The 23,591-nt window shown below is 44.5% G+C and overlaps 1 protein-coding gene across 6 annotated transcripts in view; it reads left to right on the top strand.

The window, feature by feature from the left end:
* HIPK2 (homeodomain interacting protein kinase 2) overlaps nt 1-23,591 on the top strand; it is a 205,433-nt gene that overhangs the window by 147,364 nt on the left and 34,478 nt on the right. For 4 of the 6 annotated variants that reach the window (XM_032761917.2, XM_032761911.2, XM_032761910.2 and 1 more), the window contains 5 exons: nt 1,670-1,756; nt 3,906-4,090; nt 10,095-10,257; nt 16,185-16,392; nt 17,368-17,489. In XM_032761917.2, the coding sequence (XP_032617808.1) occupies nt 1,670-1,756; nt 3,906-4,090; nt 10,095-10,257; nt 16,185-16,392; nt 17,368-17,489 (765 nt within the window). The remainder of the gene's footprint in view (nt 1-1,669; nt 1,757-3,905; nt 4,091-10,094; nt 10,258-16,184; nt 16,393-17,367; nt 17,490-23,591) is intronic. The other 2 variants (XM_032761916.2, XM_032761915.2) reach the window with 1 other exon arrangement.

Here is a 23,591-nt window from a genome sequence, read left to right as displayed (position 1 = left end):
AAAAAAAAAAAAAAAAAAGAATGAAGAGGGAGCGTGGTGGCTCATGCCTGTAATCCCAACACTTTGGGAGGCTGAGGCGGGCGGATCGCTTAAGGTCATGAATTCGAGACCAGCCTGGCCAACATAGTGAAACCCCGTCTCTACTAAAAGTCTAAAAATTAGCTGGGCGTGGTGGCATGCGCCTATAATCCCAGCTACTCGGGAAGCTGAGGCACGTGAATCGCTTGCACCTGGGAGGCAGAGGTTGCAGTGAGCTGAGATTGTGCCACTGCACTCCAGCCTGGGCGACAGAGTGAGACTGTGTCTCAAAAAAAGAAAAGGAAGAATGAAGCAGGTTTGCCCAGTAGAGAAGTGTGGGGTGGCGGCTGGGGTGATGGGGGTTAGGGAGAGGGGTTCCAGGCAAATGAGGCTGCCTGATGAGCCCATGAGAATGTCCTAAGGCCCGGGGAGGTGTCTGGTTCATACAAGTAACCATAAACCTGAAACTCCAGGGGCAAGGGCTTCACTTTAACAGAAACAGTTTGCTTTCACTTTGATCTGTGCCTAACAATTAAAATCAAAGTATTTTCCTGGTAAAAAGAAAATAATAAAGTCTTAAATATGTTTCATTTTAGGTATTTCTTTTTTTGCAGCGGGGTGGGTGGGTGTTTGTTTTATTGTTGTTTTGGGTTTTTTTTTTTAAATGGAAACTGCAGCCAAATTCTAATATGGTTTAAAGATAATATATATCCAGTAGTCACAAAAGACTGAGAAAAGAGATTTGGGAACTGAGCAAGCACTCAGGCTATTGATGGGAGGCCACAACTGCGAGGGTGAGTGTCAAGGTCAGGTCCAGTAAAAAGAGTCCTCCGGTGGAGGAGGGTGAGGCTGGAGTTTGCTGCTGTGTTTTATTGAAGAGCCTTAGTCCCACGTGTCCAGCTGTTCCCAGGACTTAAGCCGCTCCAGGTGTGCTGTCCTTGAGTGAGATTTTGAGGATTAATTACCTCTGGATTACCTCATGGATGAGTCCAAAAATCCATAGTAATTGGAAACAGCAGTTTCCCCAGCCATTTGGGGAATGTATGTCTGTGTCTCAGCCACCAATAGAGGGGCAGCCCAGCCACAGACTCCAGGGCCAGCTGCCACCTGGCATGTGACCACGGCAAGTGCCTTGAGCTTTCTCTTCCTGTTTCCCCATCTGGAAAATGGGGATAGTAATTGTGCTACCTAATGTGGTTGTCAAAACTATTAAATGAATAAATGTGCTTTAGAACAATGTCTGGCATGTAGCAAGAGCTATGTGCATAAGGGTTTATTAAATAAAGTTGGAAAATGCATGGGAAAGCCCTTTGCTTTTCCACAATGGAATCTTGTCTTATTCCTTAGACTCAGAGAAGGCTGTAAGCTGATCAATGATGTGGCATACCTTGATCAGCTTGTGGTACGGAGCAAGACTGCTCCGTACCTGACTCAGAGCCAGCCCCTGACACATGTGCATGGGAAGAAGGAGGGATGGGTTGGTGTGGATGAAGAGAGAAAGGAATTGCAGGTGTGCAGGTCATTGAAGAATCAAAATATCTTCTGAAATGTGGGAAAGAGACCCTCTGTGAGACACAGGAGTTCCAAGGCTTGAGTCCCAGTGATGAGGAGCTAAGTCACGTTACCAATCGGCTTTTGCCTCTCTTGACAGACACCAGATGACCATGAAGCAGAGACAGGGATTAAGTCAAAAGAAGCAAGAAAGTACATTTTCAACTGTTTAGATGATATGGCCCAGGTAAGCTTCATGGGTGAGTATGCAACGTAAGCCCTTTAAAACCAAGGGCAGCAAGACTTCTGCAATAGTAATAGAAGATAATGGGTTGAAATCCACATTATTCAACTGCAGTGGTTGACCTTGACCTTAAACAGTTACAGCCAGCCTTAGTAAGATACCATTTGGTGTGTGAAACATTTTTAAAACTTCATACCGGCTCCTTTAAAATCGTTCCAGTTGGCCGGGCATGGTGGCTCATGCCTGTAATCCTAGCACTTTGGGAGGCCGAGGCGAGTGGATGACCTTAGGTCAGGAGTTCGAGACCAGCCTGGCCAACATGGTGAAACCCCGTCTCTACTAAAAATACAAAAATTAGCTGGGCATGGTGGTGAGCGCTTATAATCTCAGCTACTTGGGAGGCTGAGGCGGGAGAATCACTGGAACCCAGGAGGCAGTGAGCTGAGATCACACCACTGCACTCCAGCCTGGGCAACAAGATCAAAACTCTGTCTCAAAAAAAAAAAAAAAAAAAAAATTCCAGTTTATTGGTTCCCACTTGTAATATAGTACTGGCCTATCTTCCTGATGTTATCATGAGAAGAATTCCAGCCCATTAGTACCCATGGGTTTAATGCCCAAGATTTAGTGTATATGTTTCCTGGGGCAGCCGTTAGAAGGTGCCATGAACCGGATGGCTTAGGACAACAGACTTTCATTCCCCCACAGTTCTGGAGGCCAGAAATTGGAAGTTGGGCTTCAGCAGGCCCATGTTCACTGTAAAGGCCATAGGGGAAGAGCATCCGTGTCTGTCTGCCAGCTTCTGGCAGCTCTGGCAATCCTCAGCCTTCTTTGACTTGTAGCTGCATCCCTCTAATCTCTGCTTCCTTCTTCACATGGCTTTTGTCCTGTGTCTCCTCTGTGCCTCTGTGTCCACATCTCCCTTGCCTTGTCACTGGCCCACCCTAATCGAGTATGACCTCATCTTAACTCAATTTGATTACATCTGCGAAGACCCTATTTCCAAATGAGGTCACATTCACACCTACTGGGGACTGGGACTTTAATATATCTTTTAGGGGGATACACTTCAATCTGCTACACAGTCTCGGTTCACTGGCAGGGACCACAGGCTCTCACCTTTGTGCCCCAGAGAAAATTCTAGAACTTCAGCTATTTTTAGTGTGAAAACTAGTCTGAAACCAGGGCAACCCAAAGTGAGTTTTCTCTTCAAAGCAATGAGAAACAAAGCTATACACCAGTAAACACTTAGCACCCCTCTTACTGTAGATGACTATAACCAAAAATCATGATTCTGTGTAAAGTGTGCTTGTCAGTTGATTAGCAGCTTAGATTGTCTGAGAAAACTGAAATTGGTTTCCAGACCATGTCCTGGAAAATACAGAAATCACCACAAAACAAGCCTTTTAAAGACGATCCTAGTATAGACTCACCCTTGGAAGAAAAATCCTGCGTTCAGATATCCTGCCTGTCTTGGCCAGAGGTGACTCCATTGAACACAGGGACTAAAATAATTCTGGCCCTAACTGGGGAAGCCATGAGAAGGATGATATGCTGTAGGTGGAGGACAGGCACACTCAGGCCCTTCCACTTCCCTCTAAAGGTTAAATACATACATACATACATACATACATACATAGACATTTTTGTGTCTTATTTCTACTGCTTGGCCGTGACTCTTTTTTAAACATTGTGGCAAACACACACATAGCATAAAATTTATCATCTTAGCCTTTGTTAAGGGTACAGTTCAATAGTATTAACACTCCCATTGTTATGCAACCAGTCTCCAGAACTCTTTTCATCTTGTGGTTATTTTTAATGAGGAGTGATGAAAGCTGCATTTCAACTTAACTGATGAAAGCAGGAGCAGTTTACATCCTGTCATTCAGATATATTTGCAGGTCCCAGCAGCGGCCCTCTCTCCTTCCTGGGGCACAGCCCCTCTCTGCCTTTCCTGCAGAGAGAAAAGCCACATCCTGTGGGCAATGACAACATGTGGGTGGTGCCTCCCATAGGGGCAGAGTTCCTGGGAACTGAGAAAGGGGACTTGAGAGATCAGGAGGAAGTTGCAGGGCAAAAAATAAGGGGAGCCAGGAGAGGGGAGGCACGCTGGGGTCTTCCTTGGTAACCTGTCCTTACTTGCGTCCAGGTGAACATGACGACAGATTTGGAAGGGAGCGACATGTTGGTGGAAAAGGCTGACCGGCGGGAGTTCATTGACCTGTTGAAGAAAATGCTGACCATTGACGCTGACAAGAGAATCACTCCAATCGAAACCCTGAACCATCCCTTTGTCACCATGACACACTTACTCGATTTTCCCCACAGCACACAGTAGGTGTCCTGCTTGATGCTTCGTACCAGGGATCGGCAAACTTTAAAAGCCCAGACACTAAATATTTTAGGTTTTGCAGCCATAAGGTCTTGGTAACAACTACTCAGCTGTCACTGTAGCTGAAAGCAGCCACAGATGCAATACATAAACAGATGAGTGAGGCTACATTCTAATAAAATATTTATGAAAGTGGGCAGGGCCGGGCATGGTGTCTCATGCCTGTAATCCTAGCACTTTGGGAGGCCAAGGCAGGTGGATCACCTGAGGTCAGGAGTTCGAGACCAGCCTGGCCAGTATGGTGAAACCCTGTCTCTACTAAAAATACAAAAATCAGCTAGGTGTGGTGGGGCGCACCTGTAATCCCAGCTATTTGGGAGGCTGAAGCAGGAGAATTGCTTGAACCCGGGAGGTGGAGTTTGCAGTGAGCCGAGATCACGCCATTGCACTCCAGCCTGGGTGACAGAGCGAGACTCCATCTCAAAAAAAAAAAGAAAAAAGAAAAAAAGGAAGTGGGCAGTGGCTGGACTGGGTCCCTGGCCTGCAGTTGGCTTCACACTGAAAAGGAGGGAAGAGGAGAGCACATTGCTGGATGACCCTGACTCTGGGTATCTGTGCAGGAAGAGAGGTGCCCGAAATGGTAGTCTCTGTAGCACAAAACTAGTCTCAGGGCCAAAGATTGCTCCAAGAACCATCCCAGAGTGGACTCAGTCTAGTTTGGGTTTGGATTTGTTCATTCGTTTCTTCAGAGTGCTGTGTGCCGGGGTACAATGGTGAGTAGAGCAGACGGCCCTGCCCACTGGAGCTTGCAGTTCGTAAGAGAGAGAATGGTATAAAACAAGTGATGCCCAAATCACCAGGCTACTACAAGGACAAGTATCAGGTGTGATGAGAGCATACCCACAGGGGAGCCTCATTTTGGGGCAAACCAGGAAGACTCCCAGGAAGTGGCCTGTGAAGGATGAGGAAGAGGATGGGCATGAGCAGGCAGGGCATTGCCTGTATGGACAGGACACTCCCCCATAGGCAGGACCATGCACCCATCCCAGAAGGCAGTAGGTGACACAGTGAGGCATCCAGTCAGCCAGGGCAGGCCGTACATGTTAAGGTTTTTAATCTTGATCCAAAAAGCAATGGGAACTCATTAAATGATTCTTCAGCAAGGGAATAGCTGGTTAGATCTGTGTTGAGCAAAGATCTGTCTGCTGCCGCACAAGTCAAATGAGTCTGGAAAAAAATGTCCATTCGGTTTAACAACTCACAAGTTGTCAGTAACGCAGTGGCAGCCATTCAGTGGAGTGGTAAAAGCAGAAACCAGTTTATCAGGTTGAAAGACCAAGTGAGAGGTGAAGAAATAGCAACCTTTCATGAAGTGAGGCTGTGTAAGAGAAGAAATAGAGGGGTGACTGGGGAGGGGTCAGGGGGATTGTTTTTAAGACGGGGTTCAGAGCACAGGGATGGGCCAGTGTCACTGGAAGGATGGATGGACAAGGGGCGTGTGGATGGCAGCATATGTGCTGGTCTCGTGGAGAAAAGTTGAGGGAGTCCTGTCAGACAGCTTCTGCTTCTCAGAAGTAGGCAATGAGGTTATCTGTTGAGAACGAGGTAGAGGGTGGTTTAAGAAGGGTAGAAAGTTTAGGTAGCTGGAGCAGAAGGTGGCAGAGCAAACTGACCAGAGAAATATGGTGGAATTGTTGAGCCCTGAGGTTCGACATGAATTGTTTGTAGTGTAACTCATCTCCCCAGGTGAAGGCATAGAGAAGACAGATCAGTCTTCTGATCTAGGTTTGTCCAGGTGGAATTTTTGCCAGGCTGATAAGAGAAGAAGACAGATTGACAAGGAAGCTGATGAGGCTAGCCAGAGAGTAACTGTAATCCAGAATGATGGCTATTGGAGGCTTTGCCCACAAGGAAAGGAAGTGAAGATGGGAGGGGATCCAAGTAAACACGGTGTTCTGGTCAATGCAGAGAAGGGTTATCATGGTCATAGTGGAATGAGCCAGATGGAGAAGAATGTGGCTGGGAAAACAGGATGCTTGAACTTGTCGTTTCTGGAGGTGGAGCAATTTCAGGTTTGACGGTCCAGGGAATGAGTGGCTGTACTGGGTTGAGAACAAAAGTCACTGGACATGAGAAGTAAGCGGGAAGCCAGGATGTTTGAAAAGGGACCTGTGACTTCTGAAGCCTTCCTGGCGAGGCAGGGAATGGCTTGGAGAGGAAGATCCAGCCAGTGGCAAAGGCCTCAGTGAACGAAGGGGAGAGGAAAGGAATTCATGGCGGGCACAGTGGCTCACGCCTGTAATCCCAGCACTTTGGGAAGCCAAGGAGGGAGGATCAGCTGAGGTCAGGAGCTCGAGACCAGCCTGGCCAACATGGTAAAACCCTGTCTCTACTAAAAATACAAAAATTAGCCAGGCGTGGTGGCACGCTTCTGTAATCCCAGCTACTTGGGAGGCTGAAGCACAAGAATCGCTTGAACCCAGGAGGCAGAGGTTGCAGTGAGCTGAGATAGTGCCACTGCACTCCAGCCTGGGCGACAGAGCGAGACTCCTTCAAAAAAAAAAAAAAAATAGGAAGCCGTTGGTGGATGGGAAGGTAATGGAGGGTCTCACTTCAGCCTCTCAACCCTGAGGTACTTGGGATGTGGAAGAATAAATAATCACATCCTACGTCTGCAGGGGAAGGGGGTGTGCTCAAGAGAGCAACAGATTCTATAAGGATCAGGAGGGGAAGGGAATCCTGTGAGAAGAGCCTGGAGATGTGAGAATTGTGCGTATCATGGCGGGCCCTGCTGTCTCCAGTCAGAGGGGGCTGGGTCTCAAGGCTGGACCCGCCCCTTCCTGGCCTACAGGAAGTGAGTGGGTGGCACCACCATGGATAGTGCTGCCTCCATTTCAGTTCTGTGTCTTACTATCAGTGAAGCAAGTCAAATGGCATTGCAACAAACAGATAGTGCCTCTTTAATGTAAAACCATGCTTGAAACAACTAAACTCATTTGGACCCATCCCTCTCCTACCCTTGTTACGGGATTGGTCCTGTTTCTTTTTTTTTTGAAGTGGAATCTCACTCTGTTGCACAGGCTGGAGTGCAGCAGTACGATCTCTGCTCACTGAGTCACTGCAGCCTCCACTTCCCAGGTTCAAGCGATTCTCCTGCCTCAGCCTCCCGAGTAGCTGAGATTACAGGCACAGGCCACCACGCCCGGGTAATTTTTGTATTTTTAATAGAGACGGTTTCACCATGTTGGCCAGGCTGGTCTCGAGCTCCTGACCTCAGGTGATCTGCCCGCCTCGGCCTCCCAAAGTGCTGGGATTACAGGCGTGAGCCACCATGCCTGGTCTGGATTTGTCCTGTTTCTGAGTGCCATAGGGGTCAGCCACAGAGCTGTCCGTCTGTACCACAAGAAGAAGAAAGGCAAACTTGGCAATTTATTGGATAGGGCTCCCATGAGTTCAGTCTTTTGATATTAGGGGTAAAATGGGATGACTTAGAAACAGCTATGGATAGGAGACTGAGGATGGGGGTGCCCTCTGCAGAGGTCCTCTTAGCCGTCTGCACCAAAACAGTCAGACAGTCACTCGCATATAGCCTGGGGCTTTAATGACCTCAGAGTCCTTCCACCTCTGGGTTCTGTAAGGAAGCATCAGTAGAGTGTTTCATGGCTTGGTCACATGGAGACCGTGAGCATCAGCAACCAATTCAGAACTTCGTGTAGAACCCAAGAGGGGCACTGACAAGTTAGAACTCAGAAATTAGCCTAAGAAGGAAAAGTGGGTCTCTGAACACACCTAGGCTTGCCTGAAAGTAGGCCTGGTCCCTACAGTTCTCTAGAACTTGCTGGGAAGACCTTGAAGAACTCCAGAGCAAGGATAAACCTCCAGGCCTGTGCGGCTGTAGCACCCCCGCCCTGGGAGCTGAGCCACAGCTACTGGATTACTAGGTGGAAGAGACCCCACTCCTTTCTCCGTACCAGGATTCCAGTGTACAATTTTTTTAAAACCAATCTTCTTATAAACCTAAAGTGAAAATACTTGCCCTTTCCTAAAACCCAAAACTTGAAAGATTTCAGTTAGAAAATTCTGAAGGAGTATAAAAATTTTGTGTTGAATTGTCAGGAAACCATCAAATGCTTTAAACCCATTCCAAAAAGAATACAAAATGCATTGGTTTTATGCTACAGCCTCCACGCGCAAGACCTTGGTACTTAGTAGGAGCTGAAAACACACTGGCATTAACAGCATTATTAGGAGTATTTTTAGCTATTGGATACCGCAGAATACGTTTTCTCTTCAGCATCATCAGTCGGTAAATGGTTATGTCGTGTGCATGACGCGGCCAGTGTAAGTGGTCAGAATCTTAGAAAGAAGATTCTACTCTAAGTCGCGTCTCAGTCAGTCGTTTGAAACTTGGAATGCATTTTTCACAGGATGTTTGGGAATAGCCCACAGACACCTGCTTAGCCCCAAAGATAGCATACCCACAGAGTGCTGAAGTAGTACACAGTTGTAATCCTAAAATAGTAGAAAACTTTTATTTTACTCATATTCAGTTATTACATTTTTTATAATTAAAATAGACATTTTGAATTGAAAATTAAATGGGATTTTTTTCTTTTTCTTTTTCTTTTTTTTTTTTTTTTTTTTTCTGAGACAGGGTCTCGCCCTGTCACCCAGACTGGAATATAGTGGCATAATCATGACTCACTGTAGCCTCGACCTCACAGGCTCAAGTGATTCTCCAACCTCAGCCTCCTAAGTAGCTGGGACCATGCACATGTGCCACCACACCCAGCTAATTTTTATATTTTTTTGTAGAGAGTGGGATCTCCCTATGTTGTCCAAGCTGGTCTTGAGCTCTTGGACTCCACCCACCTTGACCTCCCAAAGTGCTGGGATTAAGGCGTGAGCCACCCCACCCAGACTAAAAGGGATTTTATTTTCTTGAATATTAGCATTTGAGGAAAAGTGAGTTTAACTACAAGAAATGAATGAGAAGCGCTGTATAAATTCCAAAGGACGCTTTTTGGTCGATTTTCAAGAATTTGGGTGATTGAAGCCACTTGTGGCTTTCCTTTTCCTTGACGCTGGTTTCAGCACCACTTTTATACTTTACTTTTGTAGTTGGGGTTTTGTTTTGATACGCAGATGCAATGGGGGAAGAAAAGGAGAAAATTTCTATTTCATGTAACTGGACAAGACTTAGACCAGAAAATGAAGGCTGAAGTTGGTGAAAGAGGACGTATGTGTATATACGAAGGTAGCCAGTGATTACCTATCCTCGGGAAACTCCCTACCTCCCTAAGCTTCAGCCTTACTCGTGAAGTAGGGACGAGAATCACGTCTCCGTCTTATGGATGTCGCCGGACCAAGTGAGAGGTTGCAGAGTATTATTATTAGGACACTAATATATGTTAACCACTATTATTAATTGTTAGTATTATTACTGTTTCCATTACCTACCTGCACAACCCCCGTGGGAGAAAGTGTGGCAGTAGGGTTACCATACCGGGTTGGAGAGTTCCTTGGCCGTCCCCTAGGTGGTGCTGGTGACCCAGGGTAGCTGAAGAAGGTGAGCACAAGGGTTGTCTTTGGGAAAGGTGGAGGCGGATTATTAGTGGCTAGTTAATGTCCCCATTCAGAGAGCTTATACATTGGTTTATGGGCCAGAAACCAGGCTGAGAGTTGAGAATGAGCAGTGACGCTGCAGGTGGACCTGATGTGAGAATGCAGTGTGAGCAGTCAGTTTTGTTGTGATATATAGAACCTATATGGAGAAAGGGTAGTAGGGCACTGGAGAAAATTCATCTGAATAACTGTGCATTTGCACAAGCACAGTTTGCACAAGCAATCCAAGAAACTTAGACCTAAAGTTTAGTTTCCCTGCTTGTCCTGTTTACTGAATTAACCCTTCTCTCCTTTTCTTTCTCTGTTTTCTCCCCTTCATCCCATGTCACCCTCTTCCCCTCCCCTTATGTCTCAATATGCCTCTGCCTTTTGCATGAACAGCGTCAAATCATGTTTCCAGAACATGGAGATCTGCAAGCGTCGGGTGAATATGTATGACACGGTGAACCAGAGCAAAACCCCTTTCATCACGCACGTGGCCCCCAGCACGTCCACCAACCTGACCATGACCTTTAACAACCAGCTGACCACTGTCCACAACCAGGTAAGTGGGAAACAGAAGGGAAAGAGAGGCAGGCTGCACAGTGTGAGCCTCAGGACTTGTATTTTCCATCATACCTAGTCAGGAGGCAAAATTCCTGCTGTCATATTCAACAACTGAACAAAGTATTTGCGTCCAAGGTTATTTCCTTTGAGGGACCCAGGCACATTTTGTGTTGACTGCTGGCCACATTGACAGGTCCCAGAAAGGACTGGTGAGGGGCATTCTCTCTGAGATGGTTCCCCTTACTGCTTTCCTCTGTCCTGATGTGGGAATAGGGGGAAGGGGGTGCTGTGATCCTTTTATGCCTGATGTGTGCCTGGTAAAGAATTCCAGAACTGGCCAAGCACAGTGGCTCATGCCTATAACCCCAGCACTTTGGGAGTCCAGGGTGGGAGGATCACTTAAAGCCAGGAAGTTCAAGAGTAGCCTAGGCAACACAGTGAGACCCCGTCTCTACAGAAAATACAAAAATTATCTGGGTGTGGTGGTGCATGCCTATAGTCTCAGCTACTCAGGAGGCAGAGGTGGGAGAATTGCTTGAGCCCAGGACTTCAGGGCTACAGTGAACTATGATTATGTCATTGCACTCCAGCCTAGGGGACAGAGTGAGACCCTGTCTCAGAAAAAAAAAAAGAAAAAGATCATGGAAACATGGATTTAATCTAAAAAAAATAAAGATTCTAGAACTGGGAAGGACTCAGGGAATCTCCCGGTTCAGGCCCTTCCCCTCATCCCCACATGGCTGGATCTACCTGATCTCCTTTTGGGACAGATAAACCCTGTCCTTTCTCCGAGTCATGGAGAAAATCAGTTGATCAGCCTGTCACCAGAATCCCAGCAGCTGGAACTAAATGGGATCAGGAAGCTAAGGTTTTCTTCCCAGATTTCCAGGAAATTGGCAGAACGAGCAGCTAACATACTGCTTGAAACTTGGATGACACCCAGGCAATATTTATTGAATGAATAATCTCCAAGTCTGAGCTGAGACTGCTTCTAGTGTCTAAGAAACTGTAACTCCTACTCCCATCTTTCAATCTTCCTGGTTCCCCCAAAGAAGGGTCCCCAGATTTTTGGTCTTAATATCAATCTTGAATGACAAGACTTCTGTGTGGATGTGTGTGTACCTGAAATGTGAATACCTTATGTCCACTCTTTGAAAGGTCCCTCCTGTCACTGAAGAGTCACTGCCCCTGCTTTTCAGCCCCTCCCCTTCCCACGCTTTTCCCCTAGGCCATCCTTGTGGCACATTGGCCTGCTCAGGCCTAGCTTTTCTTCCCAGCCTGCCATCTCCCTTTGCCCAAATTCTAGGAGGGGCCACCTGGTATCTGCTGCCCTCTGGGGGCCGTTTGCATTCTTGAAGCTCTCCTTAGGGTGAAAGAGCTGTTGGGAGTCTGAAAACTAACCTTGCCCAGCCCTAAGGCTAAGGCATCCATAGCCAGACCTGTGAGCTTCTTGACAAAAATCAGCATGGTTTTGTTCATTACCTCCTTGAAGACATTTGTTTCTCCCACCAGCCCTCATGAGACACCTGGTCTTAACTCCCTAACCCCAAACAACCTGTCCCCATCTGCCATCTGCCCCATCAGGTATCAAAGGCATCTGAGAAACAGGAGGAAGGAGCACCCCTCCAATGCAGGCGTCATGTCAGGTGGAGTCTCCCCAGCAGGCTGTCCTTCCCATGGATGTCTTTCTGCCAGGCTGGAGAACTGTGGTCCCTGACCAGATGGGCTGGCGGGGGGGCCACTGCCATCTTGCTGGTGATATGACAGCCAGCATATCCACTCCAAAGGGTGTCGCAAAGACTCTGCAAAACTAAAAGGGTTGCCCATCAAAAGGCAGTTGTCAAATAAGAACACCCGTCTTCTCCACGGCACTGAGACCATCCAGATCTGGCTTGGGACCGGGGTGAAGTAGAAGTAGCTGGTAACTTAGTGTGATGCTTGGGCCAGAGTTGTGGGGAAGGGAAAATGACATCCCACAAAAGCAAAGGGTCCAAGAACAGGATTTCCGTTCTCTTGCATTGGATTCTACTACTCCCTACTTTTGAATACATCAGAAAAAAAAAAATTACCCAGGACACACCCAGCCTTAAGTACTAAGGCATGCTTTCCCTCCACTGATACTGTTGTTATTAAATAACATCATTACTAATAGCTAACACTTATTATGTGCCAGGCTTTACTAAGCACACCATAACTCTTAATCCTCCCAGCAACGTTGTGAGATAGGTTTTATTATTATCATTTCCATTTTAGAGGAGGAAACTGAGGCACAGAGTGATTAATTCTCTTACCAAAGGCCCTCACTTGTTCATGAGAGATGGGCTTAGGCTTTGCAGCCAGCAATCTGGCTTCAGAGTCTGGACTCAAAATATACATACACAGCAGCATAAGTAAGTCTTAAGTAAGTCTTATGGAGGTCCCCAAATGCCTTTCCTAGGTGATGTCTGCTCGTTAAATCCAACAAGACTTCTTTTGTTCATTGCTGGTTCTAGTAGCTAGCTTTCTACATGAGCTCCTTGGAGCTGTTTGCCCATTTAGATATTTAGAAGCAATAAAATATATGCAGTTTTATGTTAGAAGTCGAAGGACATTAAACTACTTAAAGAATCTCTTGCTACCTTTAACATATATCCAGTAGGCTAACCAAAGAACCATTTCCCAAATAATCATGAATCTACCATCCTTTAGGTCTCAAAGAAGCTGGGTCAATAATTCATAACCCGTTAAGTCTCAAGGCAGCTGACTTCCTCTACTTTCTAAAACTTTCAGGTTACCCAGTTGGAACATATTGAATAATAAGTCTTCTCTCAGCTATTCCTTGTTTATCATGTGGATCAGCCACTTCTCTAACATTTCCGTGGAATTCTATTATTTGGACCTAGCCTTCTACCAAGAATTTGAATTTGAGTTTATAGACCAAGCTCAAACCCCTTCCTTCTGGAACCATTTGAACATCTACTACAACTGCTTCCAGGAATCACTTCTTCCATTTTTGGAAAACCTGTGTCATCAATAAACTTGCTTTTTCACTAGGCACAATGGTGCACACCTGTAATCCTAGCTATTTGGAAGGCTGAAGTGGGAGGACTACTTGAGTCAGGAGTTCAAGTCCAGCCTGGGCAACATAGCAAGACCCCAGTCTCTGATTTTTTTTTTAACTTGTTTTTTCTTGTTATTACTATCTGTCAGCTGCAAGAGCTCTTCCCAGTTCTCTGTGTGCTCCTCTCTGGCAAGTGATAGGCTAGTTACCTTTCTGAGAGCTAAAGGAGGATATACAGAAGTAGAAAACTTTTTGTTGCCCTCTCATGGGCTTCTTCAACTGGTCCTTAAGCAGGATTAGAAACTAGGGGAAAACCTTATGCATGTCTGATGGTCACACTGGAGACTGGGTCCATATCAGGACACAAGTGCCATTTGTCCTTGAGTCTACAAAGAGCTAGAAGATTCAGCCTCTCAAGGAGCTCATGGTCTCCATGGTGAGAAAGGCTGTAAGCAAAAATAGTTTAATCAAAATGCAGAATAGCATGCACTAGGGGCCAGGTAGACAAACAGATTATGTGTTACAGAATCGAGAGGAAGGAGAGACCACTGCAGGCTGGAGGAAAACACCACTAAGACACAGCCCCTCCCTCCCAGGAGACTTTAGGCTGGAAAGACCAACCGTACTGTAAGGCAGATTGTGACAGGAGCTGGGCTTGAAGGCTATATTGTACTGTGTGATAGCAAAGGAAGGAGCAATTCATTTCCATTAATGGTGTCTGAAAGGGTTTCACAATGAGGCATGTGGGACCCAGGCTAGGCCTTAAAGCACACAGGCTTGGAGAGAATGCTATGGGTCAGAGAACTTGTATGAAGGGAAAGGCCTGTGCTCACAGTATGCCTGGAAAACAATGAGTAAACTAATCTTGGTGTCAGAAGAGTGGAGAGCAGAGGGAGATAAGTGTAGAAGGTAAGGTTGACCAAACCAGGGAAAACAGGGCACTAGACCAAGGCGCATACCATGTTCATCAAGCCATAATTGGGATTTTGGAGCAGGGGTGCTGACATGCACAAAGGTGTCTTTTGGAAAGAATGATCTAGCCTCTGTGCTCAAGAAGTCCGGAAGGGAAGTAGAGACCAGAACATTTCTAGTCAGAGCCTTATAGGTCCCAGGCACCAGGAAGTCACAATTGAAAAAAGTCAGTGGATTCCAGGGACATCAGGAAGGAAGCAGCAGCAGGAGCAGTGGCTGGCGAGAAAGTGGAACCACCGAGCACAAGTTTGGGAACCTAGAGGATACAGGTGCCAGGACCCCCAGCAGGGACACCCACAGGGGCTAAGGGCTGGGGGGGGGTCTAGATATGAGCAGACCATGGGGAATGTGGAGGGTTGAGGGGGAAGAAGCCTCCAGAAGAGATTGTGATATGGAGAAAACAGGAAATACAAGTCATGTCATCTGACAAAACACAGACACTGATGCCCACATACGTGCACACGTGTCCCAGGCAGACTATGCGATGCTGCGAAAGCACACCCACTTTAAAACATGTGGCTTAAAATCAGACATCTGTGCCACTCAATTTCATGATTACTTTCAAACAAATCAATTTGCTTTGCAATGAAATTTAGCACAAAATCTTTCTAAGTATAGAAAACATATGTAAAATAAGACTTTGTCCTTTTTATCAAATGTGACATCCATACACACCCTACTTGAAATTCTATTTGTGTCCAAGATATCTTCGTGGTTTCTTCCTACATATTCTCTGGTCCTTGCAACTTCTAGAGGCAAAACCTCTTGTAGACAGTGCTGAATGTGAAACCACTGGTAACCTCCACCTATCTTGCTAAAGGATCAGTATGAAGGCTAAGATAGGGGAAACTGGAGAATTCCAAAGTTCGAATTTATTTTCCTTACACAGCCTCATTTGGCATGCAAGTTCAGTCTCAAGTGATGTCTTTTTCTGGAAGAGAAAGGCGAGAGGACATAATGTCAATGGCTTGTGTTTGTCAAAGCCACCTCCATTTCAGTTATCTGGACTCACCAGCATCTTTTCTATCTGCCAGGCTTTGTCACTGCATACCAACATGAATGCATGGGATGCAGACACAAAGCCCCAGGCTCAGCATGTCCCTCTCCCTCTCTGCATACATCTCCTGTACTTCTCTCAGCAGTAACCTGCTTTGCAGCCATCTAAGGACATCTATAAACAGTACTGCCCATAGACCTGAGCCCCTCTTCGGCCCTGTTCTCCGCCTGTTGCATGTGCTTCTGTGCCAAGCTCTGGGTACCTGAGACCATAGTCCTTTAGGGCCTGCAAGAGCCTCCCCCTGGATTTGTCCTCCCACATGTGGACTGCACCCACCAGGCCCGAGGGGAGTGTGAGCAGAGCTTGGACGTGCAGGCTGGCAGGTCCAGGCACCCAGAGCCCATCGTGTTATGGGATGGAATGGGGCTCAGGCAGAGAGAAGGAGGGCAAGGTCCAGCTCTCTCCCTGTCACCATGTGTCAGCACAGAACCCAAGGAATCCCAGAGTCCTCAACTCAAGCCTGGTCTTCCCGGTTATTGGGAAGGTGTATTTGTCAACATGAAAAGGCAGAGCATTTTATTAAACAGTTTTCTAGCCTAATTTTTAGCCTTTTCAGCATTTAGACATATGGTAGCAGGCATCCGTGTGTCCTCTTCTCCGGGCCTCACAAATGCCAGGAGCAGGTCTGGATGTGAACACCAAGGTGACTGTCTCCCATGCTTTCAGGGACCTGCTTTTCTCTGCGACTTTCAACCATGTTTCCACTCCTCTCTGCTTTTGCCTTTCTGCTCTTAGTTTTTGTTTGTTTGTTCTTCTTTGAGTTCATTTATTTGATTTAGATTCGTGTCTCCCAACATGCCACCTCCCTCATTTTTTATTTTTGTTTATTTTTGTTTAATCCCCATCACTCCTTTAGGCTCCCTCCTCTACCAGTGCCACTATTTCCTTAGCCAATCCCGAAGTCTCCATACTAAACTACCCATCTACACTCTACCAGCCCTCAGCGGCATCCATGGCTGCAGTGGCCCAGCGGAGCATGCCCCTGCAGACAGGAACAGCCCAGATTTGTGCCCGGCCTGACCCGTTCCAGCAAGCTCTCATCGTGTGTCCCCCCGGCTTCCAAGGTAAGGTTGAGCAGCCACAGCCTCTCACCTGCTTCTTACAGAACGGCCTCTGGGGCTCCAGCACCTGCAGTTTTCTGTCACGCCACAGCACCTGCAGTTTTCTGTCACGCTCGTTTTCATGGAGAAAGGCCCTCCTCATTTCTTCCTGGTATCACTGAACTTGAGGGCTCCTCTCCTACTGTGGCCAACCTAGAAACAATAGGGCTTATGCCTCAGCACCAAGTCAATCCTTTGTGACTCTCACACCTGCTAGGGACTGTGTCCCTGGCCAGCTGTCTGTAAATAAGTACATTGTTTGTGCTTTCATTGTTATGCTGATGTCAGCTCTTGCTTTTCCTCGCATGAAATATCCTCTGTGTGGGTTATCTATAGAAAACTGCCAATCTCTGACAGCCGACATAGTCCCAGCTCCCATGAAGAATATCAATCAGTCTGAAAAGTACTTCCCTGGGACCCCTCCTCAAAACGATTCTTTGGCCATGACCCCAGCACTCCTCTCCTGTAGACTCTAAGAAGCTAGATTGTGTACTTTGTTACAATTTACCCAGAAAGCCTAAGAATTTATTTTTGCAAGCCTCATGGTGTAAACTGTGTGGTTACAGTCAATGCAATTCCAAATGGGTTCATACATCTCCCCAACACCCCTTATTTTGACATACACAGGTACATCTTGATGGTCAGAAGCCCTTGTTTTCCTGTTGTAATCTGCCAGCATAACTGTCCTACTTTTGGCCTTACAGCCTCCTTAATTTGACCTTCTGGCCTTTGAAGACATTCAAGATTTCAGGAGTTTTGTTTTTTAATTTGTTAGAAGCCAAAGGGGAGACTTCCAAGGACCAGGCAATACCTGGTTGTTGTCGGTGACCAGTGCAAAGGGAAGCTGAAAGATGACATAACTGGCCAGGAAGGTTCTCTTCATCCAGCTGTTCACAGCCTCTCAGCTAACCCTTCTCTCCCTCACACTGTCTGGAACAGGCTTGCAGGCCTCTCCCTCTAAGCACGCTGGCTACTCGGTGCGAATGGAAAATGCAGTTCCCATCGTCACTCAAGCCCCAGGAGCTCAGCCTCTTCAGATCCAACCAGGTCTGCTTGCCCAGGTAATTCCCTCTCCTTTATTATTACTGGTATTACCATTACCCGTGTTAATGTTGTTCACAAAAGATATGTATCTCCACTCCCTCTCTCCCTAGTAATGAGTTAGGTGCTTCTAGTCATTGGAATATATCTGTAATATTCTAAATGGTCCGCAAGTGAATTACCTTCCTAAGTATCTGCTTACAGTTCCAAGAAGAAATTTAGATACAGGGAGAGTCTGGGGAAATTATTATTATTATATCTTTGAAATGCAAATTAATCTGGGAGACCTAGGTTTTAATCCTAACTGCTAGTAATTCGTCTATGACCTAAGGCAAGTCAGTTAATATCTCTTTGCCTCAAATTTCTTTCTTGTAAAATAGAAATGAGTTTTTAGAGCCAAAAGGAGCCTTGGTGATTATCCTCTCATTTTATAGTTGAAAAACCAGGCTCATGGTAACTGTAAGCTGGAACCTTCTATCTCTCTATCCGTGTAGGTGCTCTGATGGTAGAATGAGATGGCGGAGCTGAAAAATGGTTGAAAATTTGTAAAGTGTTATGTAAACGTAAGGTAACAGTAGTGATGCAATGATAACAGTAACAATCCTTAATGACACTCGAACCCTAATAACAACTACATCATCATTATACCAGGGCACTTTACAGTTGTTAATTGACTTAATCCCCACAATGCCACAGTATTTGTCACCATTTGACAAACAGGGAAACTGAAGCAGAATAACTTGCTCATCAGAGTTTCACAACAATTAGGTAACAGAACCAGGACACACACCCAATAAGTCTGATGCCAGCATCTGTATTCCAGCCACCAAGCTATACTACTTTTGTATAATCATTTCTACTATTGAGTAGCTTGACCTAAATATTATTAGTTTAGAAGCAGCTTTATTTTTAAGTAAGGTAGGTTCACAAAGGCTTTTCCCAAAGACACTATGTGTCCTGTCTTGTTAAATGGAAGTTGTTTTTGTTGTTGTTTAATTTTTAACTTAAAAAATTAAAAATTTAATTTTTATGTAATCAAATTGCATAGGTTTGTTCTGTGCTCTCTTCTATTCTGTGGGCTTCTCTAATATCCTATTGTCTTAACCATTGTAACTTTAGTCTGTCTTGGTATCCAGTAGGGAATCCGTGTTCCCATAGAGTTCTTCAAATTTTCCTTGTCTGTTCTTGTCCCCTCACATTTGCATGTGAATTTTAACATCACTCTTTCATAAGGATTTTAGTCACAGAAACAAGAAATCTGCTTTATATTTACTGGATATACATTGAATTTATATTTACTTCAGGAACAACTGACATCTTTAAACATGTAAGTCATTTTTATCCATGAACATGGTATAACACTCTGTAATGGGTGTGGTGGTGCACACCTGTAGTCCCAGGCCTGTGGTCTCAGCTACTCAGGAGGCTGAGATGAGAAGATCACTTGAGCCCAGGAGTTCAAGGCCAGCGTGGGCAACATAGACCCCATCTCTACAAAAAAAATTAAAAATTAGCTGCGCATGGTGGCACATGCCTGTAGTCCCAGATACACAGGAGGCTGAGGCAAAAGGATCACTTGAGCCCAGGAGTTTGAAGCTGCAATGAGCTATGATCACATCATTGCACTCCAGGGTGGGCAACAGGGTACGACCCTGTCTGTAAAAAAAAAAAAAAAATTAATAGAAACACTTTATCACATTTAAGTTTTGTAATGAATATTGAATTATATCAAATGTTCTTTCTGTATCTATTAAGACACTCATATGCTTTTTGTTCCTTAATCTACTAATGGGACAAGTTATATTAATATATTTTGTAATATTAAACTACCCTTTTATTTATGATATAAACTCCATTTGCTCATGTGCTTGATATGATATGCTTTTTAATATTGGATTCAGTTTGTAAATACTATAGTTAGTATTTTTATATCTATGTTCATAAGTGAAAAACGGCATATAATTTCCCTTTTTATAAAATCCTTATCTGATTTGAGTACAAGGTTACACCAGGCTCATAAAATATCTTCTTATTGTTGTTACCCACACGAGTGGGTTTGGTCACTTGACAGGTACCAACCCAATGACCACAGCCAAGGAGGATTTAGCAAGGAGATTTTATTACTTGTAACAAGTAAGGAGAACACTGGAGATAGTTCCCAAAGCAGTGTCTCTAAGCAAAGGGCTGGGTCAGGTTTTATAAGCATAGGGTAATGAGGCATGATCTGATTGGATCTTGCAACGAATTCATATCAGAGGCATGATCTGACTGGATCCTGCCATGCAGTGATGCCACAGCTCTATCTGATTGGATCCTGGATCCTGCCATGTGGTATCCAGTTCTAAATTCCATTCACTCGCCTCAATCCAGGCACTTAGGTTCTGCCTATGGTTGCATACCTGGTTCATCTGGGCATGCTCAGGTTATGTGACCTTTAACCTGTGGATCCATGGCAAATGCAAAACAACTCACAACTTTGTTACATAAAAGTTGAACCAGACTGCTGTGGTTACATTATTGTCTATTCTGTTTTCCAGAACAGTTTGTTTAAGATTGATATTAAACATTCTTCATCTCTGTGCTTAAGTCCATAATGACACTGTGCAGTTGACCACTAACACCAGTGACTGGTAGCACACAAAGTTTTGTCTTATTGAAAGTTTGTAAACAGAACTTTTTGTATTTAAAACAGGCCTTCTCTTCCTTCCCCTCTCTCCAGTGGGTCCTTGTAGCTTCCTTTTATTTGCATAGTTCAGTAGCAGGGAGTTCAGAAAAGGCCAAGATAGATCAGAGAAAGAACTACAGCTCAGTCCAGGGGCAAAAAAGCTTGTTCATACTGTATCTGAGTGGCAAAAATCCACACCAGTCTCCCAATGCTCCGCCTTTGTGAGCCCAAATCTACAGAACTCACGTGTACTTTTAAAGGATAATTACAGATCTTTTTTATGTTTGCACACTTAACCCTAGTAAGCCAGGAACCATCTCTGAAAGAAATAATAATTAGCATCACTTATTACCCAAAATAGGGATTCTTCATTGTTCAGTTTGGTGGAACCAGTAGACTTAGCAGTCAGAATTTGTTTCAGTCCTTTAATCGTAGCAGGGGAGAACTTTACCTTTTGCTTCCTTGAAAGAGAGTCCCTGGAGTGTTGTAAATCTCCAAGTAGATTTAACCTAAAGCTGTAATTAGGAAAGTGAACAAAAAATATATGTATAAGGATTTTAATTGCTACTGTGTTTATAACTGAGATCGTTGGAAGAAACTTGAACGTTCGTCAGTAGGGGATTGGTTAAATAAGTTGATGCACACATAAAATGGAACACCATGTAGCCATTAAAAGAACATGGTAGACCTTTGTGTCTTGACATGCAGAGATTTCTAAGATATATTAAGTGAAAAAAATCCTGCCCTATCCAGTATCGTGTTGTGTCTTTTTGTCAGTTGCTTTTTATTTTTCTCTCTGCTTGTCACTTAATCCATGCCAATATGTTAGCCTGTTGAGATGGGCTCTCTCCTAGATATTTTTAAACATTCCCTTCAAAGGACAAAAATAAGTTAATTTATAAAACTCTTATGGTGGCTATAAAAAAGCAACAATTAAGCATTTAAACCAAAGCCTTCGTTTTTCTATGGTTAAATTTCTAGGCACCAGGCAGAGGCATTCCAAATACTATTATTTGACATAAATGTATTCAAAAAGTTGACATTGTTCTTTTTCTCTAAATACTGAAAATCTTTTAAAGGATTTTACTTGTGAACACTTAGAGATGGAGTCTTTGAATCCACTCCTCATGTTAATTTCATTTTCTTTGCCCTTTTCCTCCCCACCTCCCAGCAGCATCACATAAAACTTTCAGGGAAACAGGCCTCTGTGGGGCACCCAGAGGATGTGTGCATGGCAGGTGGAAATCGTAATCATTCTGCTTATGTTAGTGATATGGGAGGGATCTTTGTGGATCACCTTGCAACAAAAGCTTTTTTGGTACTGCCTACAAGGAGTTGTCAACTCCATCCTCCCAAGCCCCACGCCACAGCTAGCATCTTGGCCACCAACAGAAATTGTGAACGAGTAGGTAATAGTGGAGAGATGGGAAGCACAGTTCTTGATTGAGACAGTATTGAATTTATCCCACTTGTCAAATGTCAGGATCTAAAATCTCCTTTGACTAGCAGGGTTAGAGAAATCACTGTAGACTCCACCCTTCCACGAAGTGTTTTGCATTCTTCTAGCCAATCAAATCATATCACCTGAACCTCTTTTTTTTTTTTTACTTATTTACTGTATTTCTTGGGCTCATGTTTGACTAACTGAACCTTTAAATGTTTCCCTAAAAACAAACTGTTGGCTTGAACCCTTTAAACTGTTCAAAATACAAAACTTTAATGTTTCTCACTCAAAAGTTCCTCTGATAACATTTTCGGCAACCAGTCTTTCCAACCATTGTCCTGCTGTCTGCCTGTCTCTTGACTGGCACCTGATATTGTTAGAGAATAAGGAAGACTTGTTCATGCCACCTTTATGCAGTTACCACCAATGCCTGATCCTGAATAGGGGCCATTATTTTTGTGTATTATCAACACAAGGAGAGGTAGTATATTGGCTGAAAGCATGGGCGCTGGAATTAGGTTGCCGACATTCAGATGGCTGCCTCACCACTTACTGGCTATATGGCTTTGGGGAAGTTATTTTTGAAATTTAAATTTAATTCCTTTTCAAAGTAATACATGTACATAATTTTTTAAAAGTTAAATAATACCATGAACTTATATGAAAATTATAGTCCTCTGCTCTATCCCATCCTTAATGTCTACTCCTCATAACAATATATGTAGTTACATTATATATATGTATATATATGTGTGTATATATATACATATATACACACATATATATTATCCCTGTTATATATATATTTTATATATATAATATGTATTATCCCTGAAAGTTTTTATTTATACACACACACACACACACACACATTTTTTTTGAGACATAGTCTTGCTCTGCCACCAGGCTGGAGTGCAGTGGTGCAATCTCAGCTCACTGTAACCTCCGCCTCCTGGGTTCAAGCAATTCTCGTGCCTCAGCCTCCCGAGTAGCTGGGATTACAGGCATGTGCCACCATGCCTTGGCTAATTTTTTTTGTATTTTTAGTAGAGACTAGGTTTCAATGTGTTGGCCAGGCTGGTCTCAAACTCCTGGCATCAAGTGATCCACCCGCCTTGGCCTCCCAAAGTGCTGGGATTACAGGTGTGAGCCACTGTGCCCTGCCCATAACAATAATTTTTAACTTAACTGTTTAATCTGTTCTTTAACTCTGTGTTTCTTTTTTTGTTTGTTTGTTTTGTTTTTTGAGACGGAGTCTTGCTCTGTCGCCCAGGCTGGAGTGCAGTGGCGCGATCTGAGTTCACTGCAGGCTCCGCTTCCCGGGTTCACGCCATTCTCCTGGCACAGCCTCCCGAGTAGCTAGGACTACAGGCCCCCACGACCATGCCTGGCTAATTTTTTGTATTTTTAGTAGAGACGGGGTTTCTCACCATGTTGGCCAGGATGGTCTTGATCTCCTGACCTCGTGATCTGCCCACCTCAGCCTCTCAAAGTGCTGGGATTACAGGTGAGAGCCAACACGCCCAGCCTTAACTCTGTGTTTCTAAATAACATGCTTAGACTGCTTTTTATGGATTTTTTTTCCATTTTAGGTGTTATCCATTGACTTCCTATTATGGAAGATGAAGATTTAGCTTTCTAACCCACTGCCATCCCCATAACACACACACAATTTCCCTCCTGTTCCTCCTTTCACTCACTGTTTTCTCCTATTCCTCCCACATGATTTTGATTCAACTACTTTGTAATATCTACATAATTATCAATATTATATAATATTATTCTTAGTTAAGCCTTATCATGTACTGGGATTATATTTTCTTTCTTACACATCTTTTTGTTTTTCCTGGAGTTAATGATTGCCTCATTTTTCCCATTGGGTTAGTTTTCTATGTATCTCATTATACAGCCCCAAACCCTTCCAGAGCTATAAAAGGTTTGTATGTTTGATGTGTTGATGTGTTTGAGCACACTGACCTCAGTATGTTATTTTTTCTTTCTCTGAAAGCTTTT

This window comes from Hylobates moloch, unplaced genomic scaffold (assembly GCF_009828535.3).
Source record: "Hylobates moloch isolate HMO894 unplaced genomic scaffold, HMol_V3 SCAFFOLD_1, whole genome shotgun sequence".
Lineage (NCBI taxonomy): Eukaryota > Metazoa > Chordata > Mammalia > Primates > Hylobatidae > Hylobates > Hylobates moloch.
This window is presented reverse-complemented; position numbering and strand designations above follow the sequence as displayed.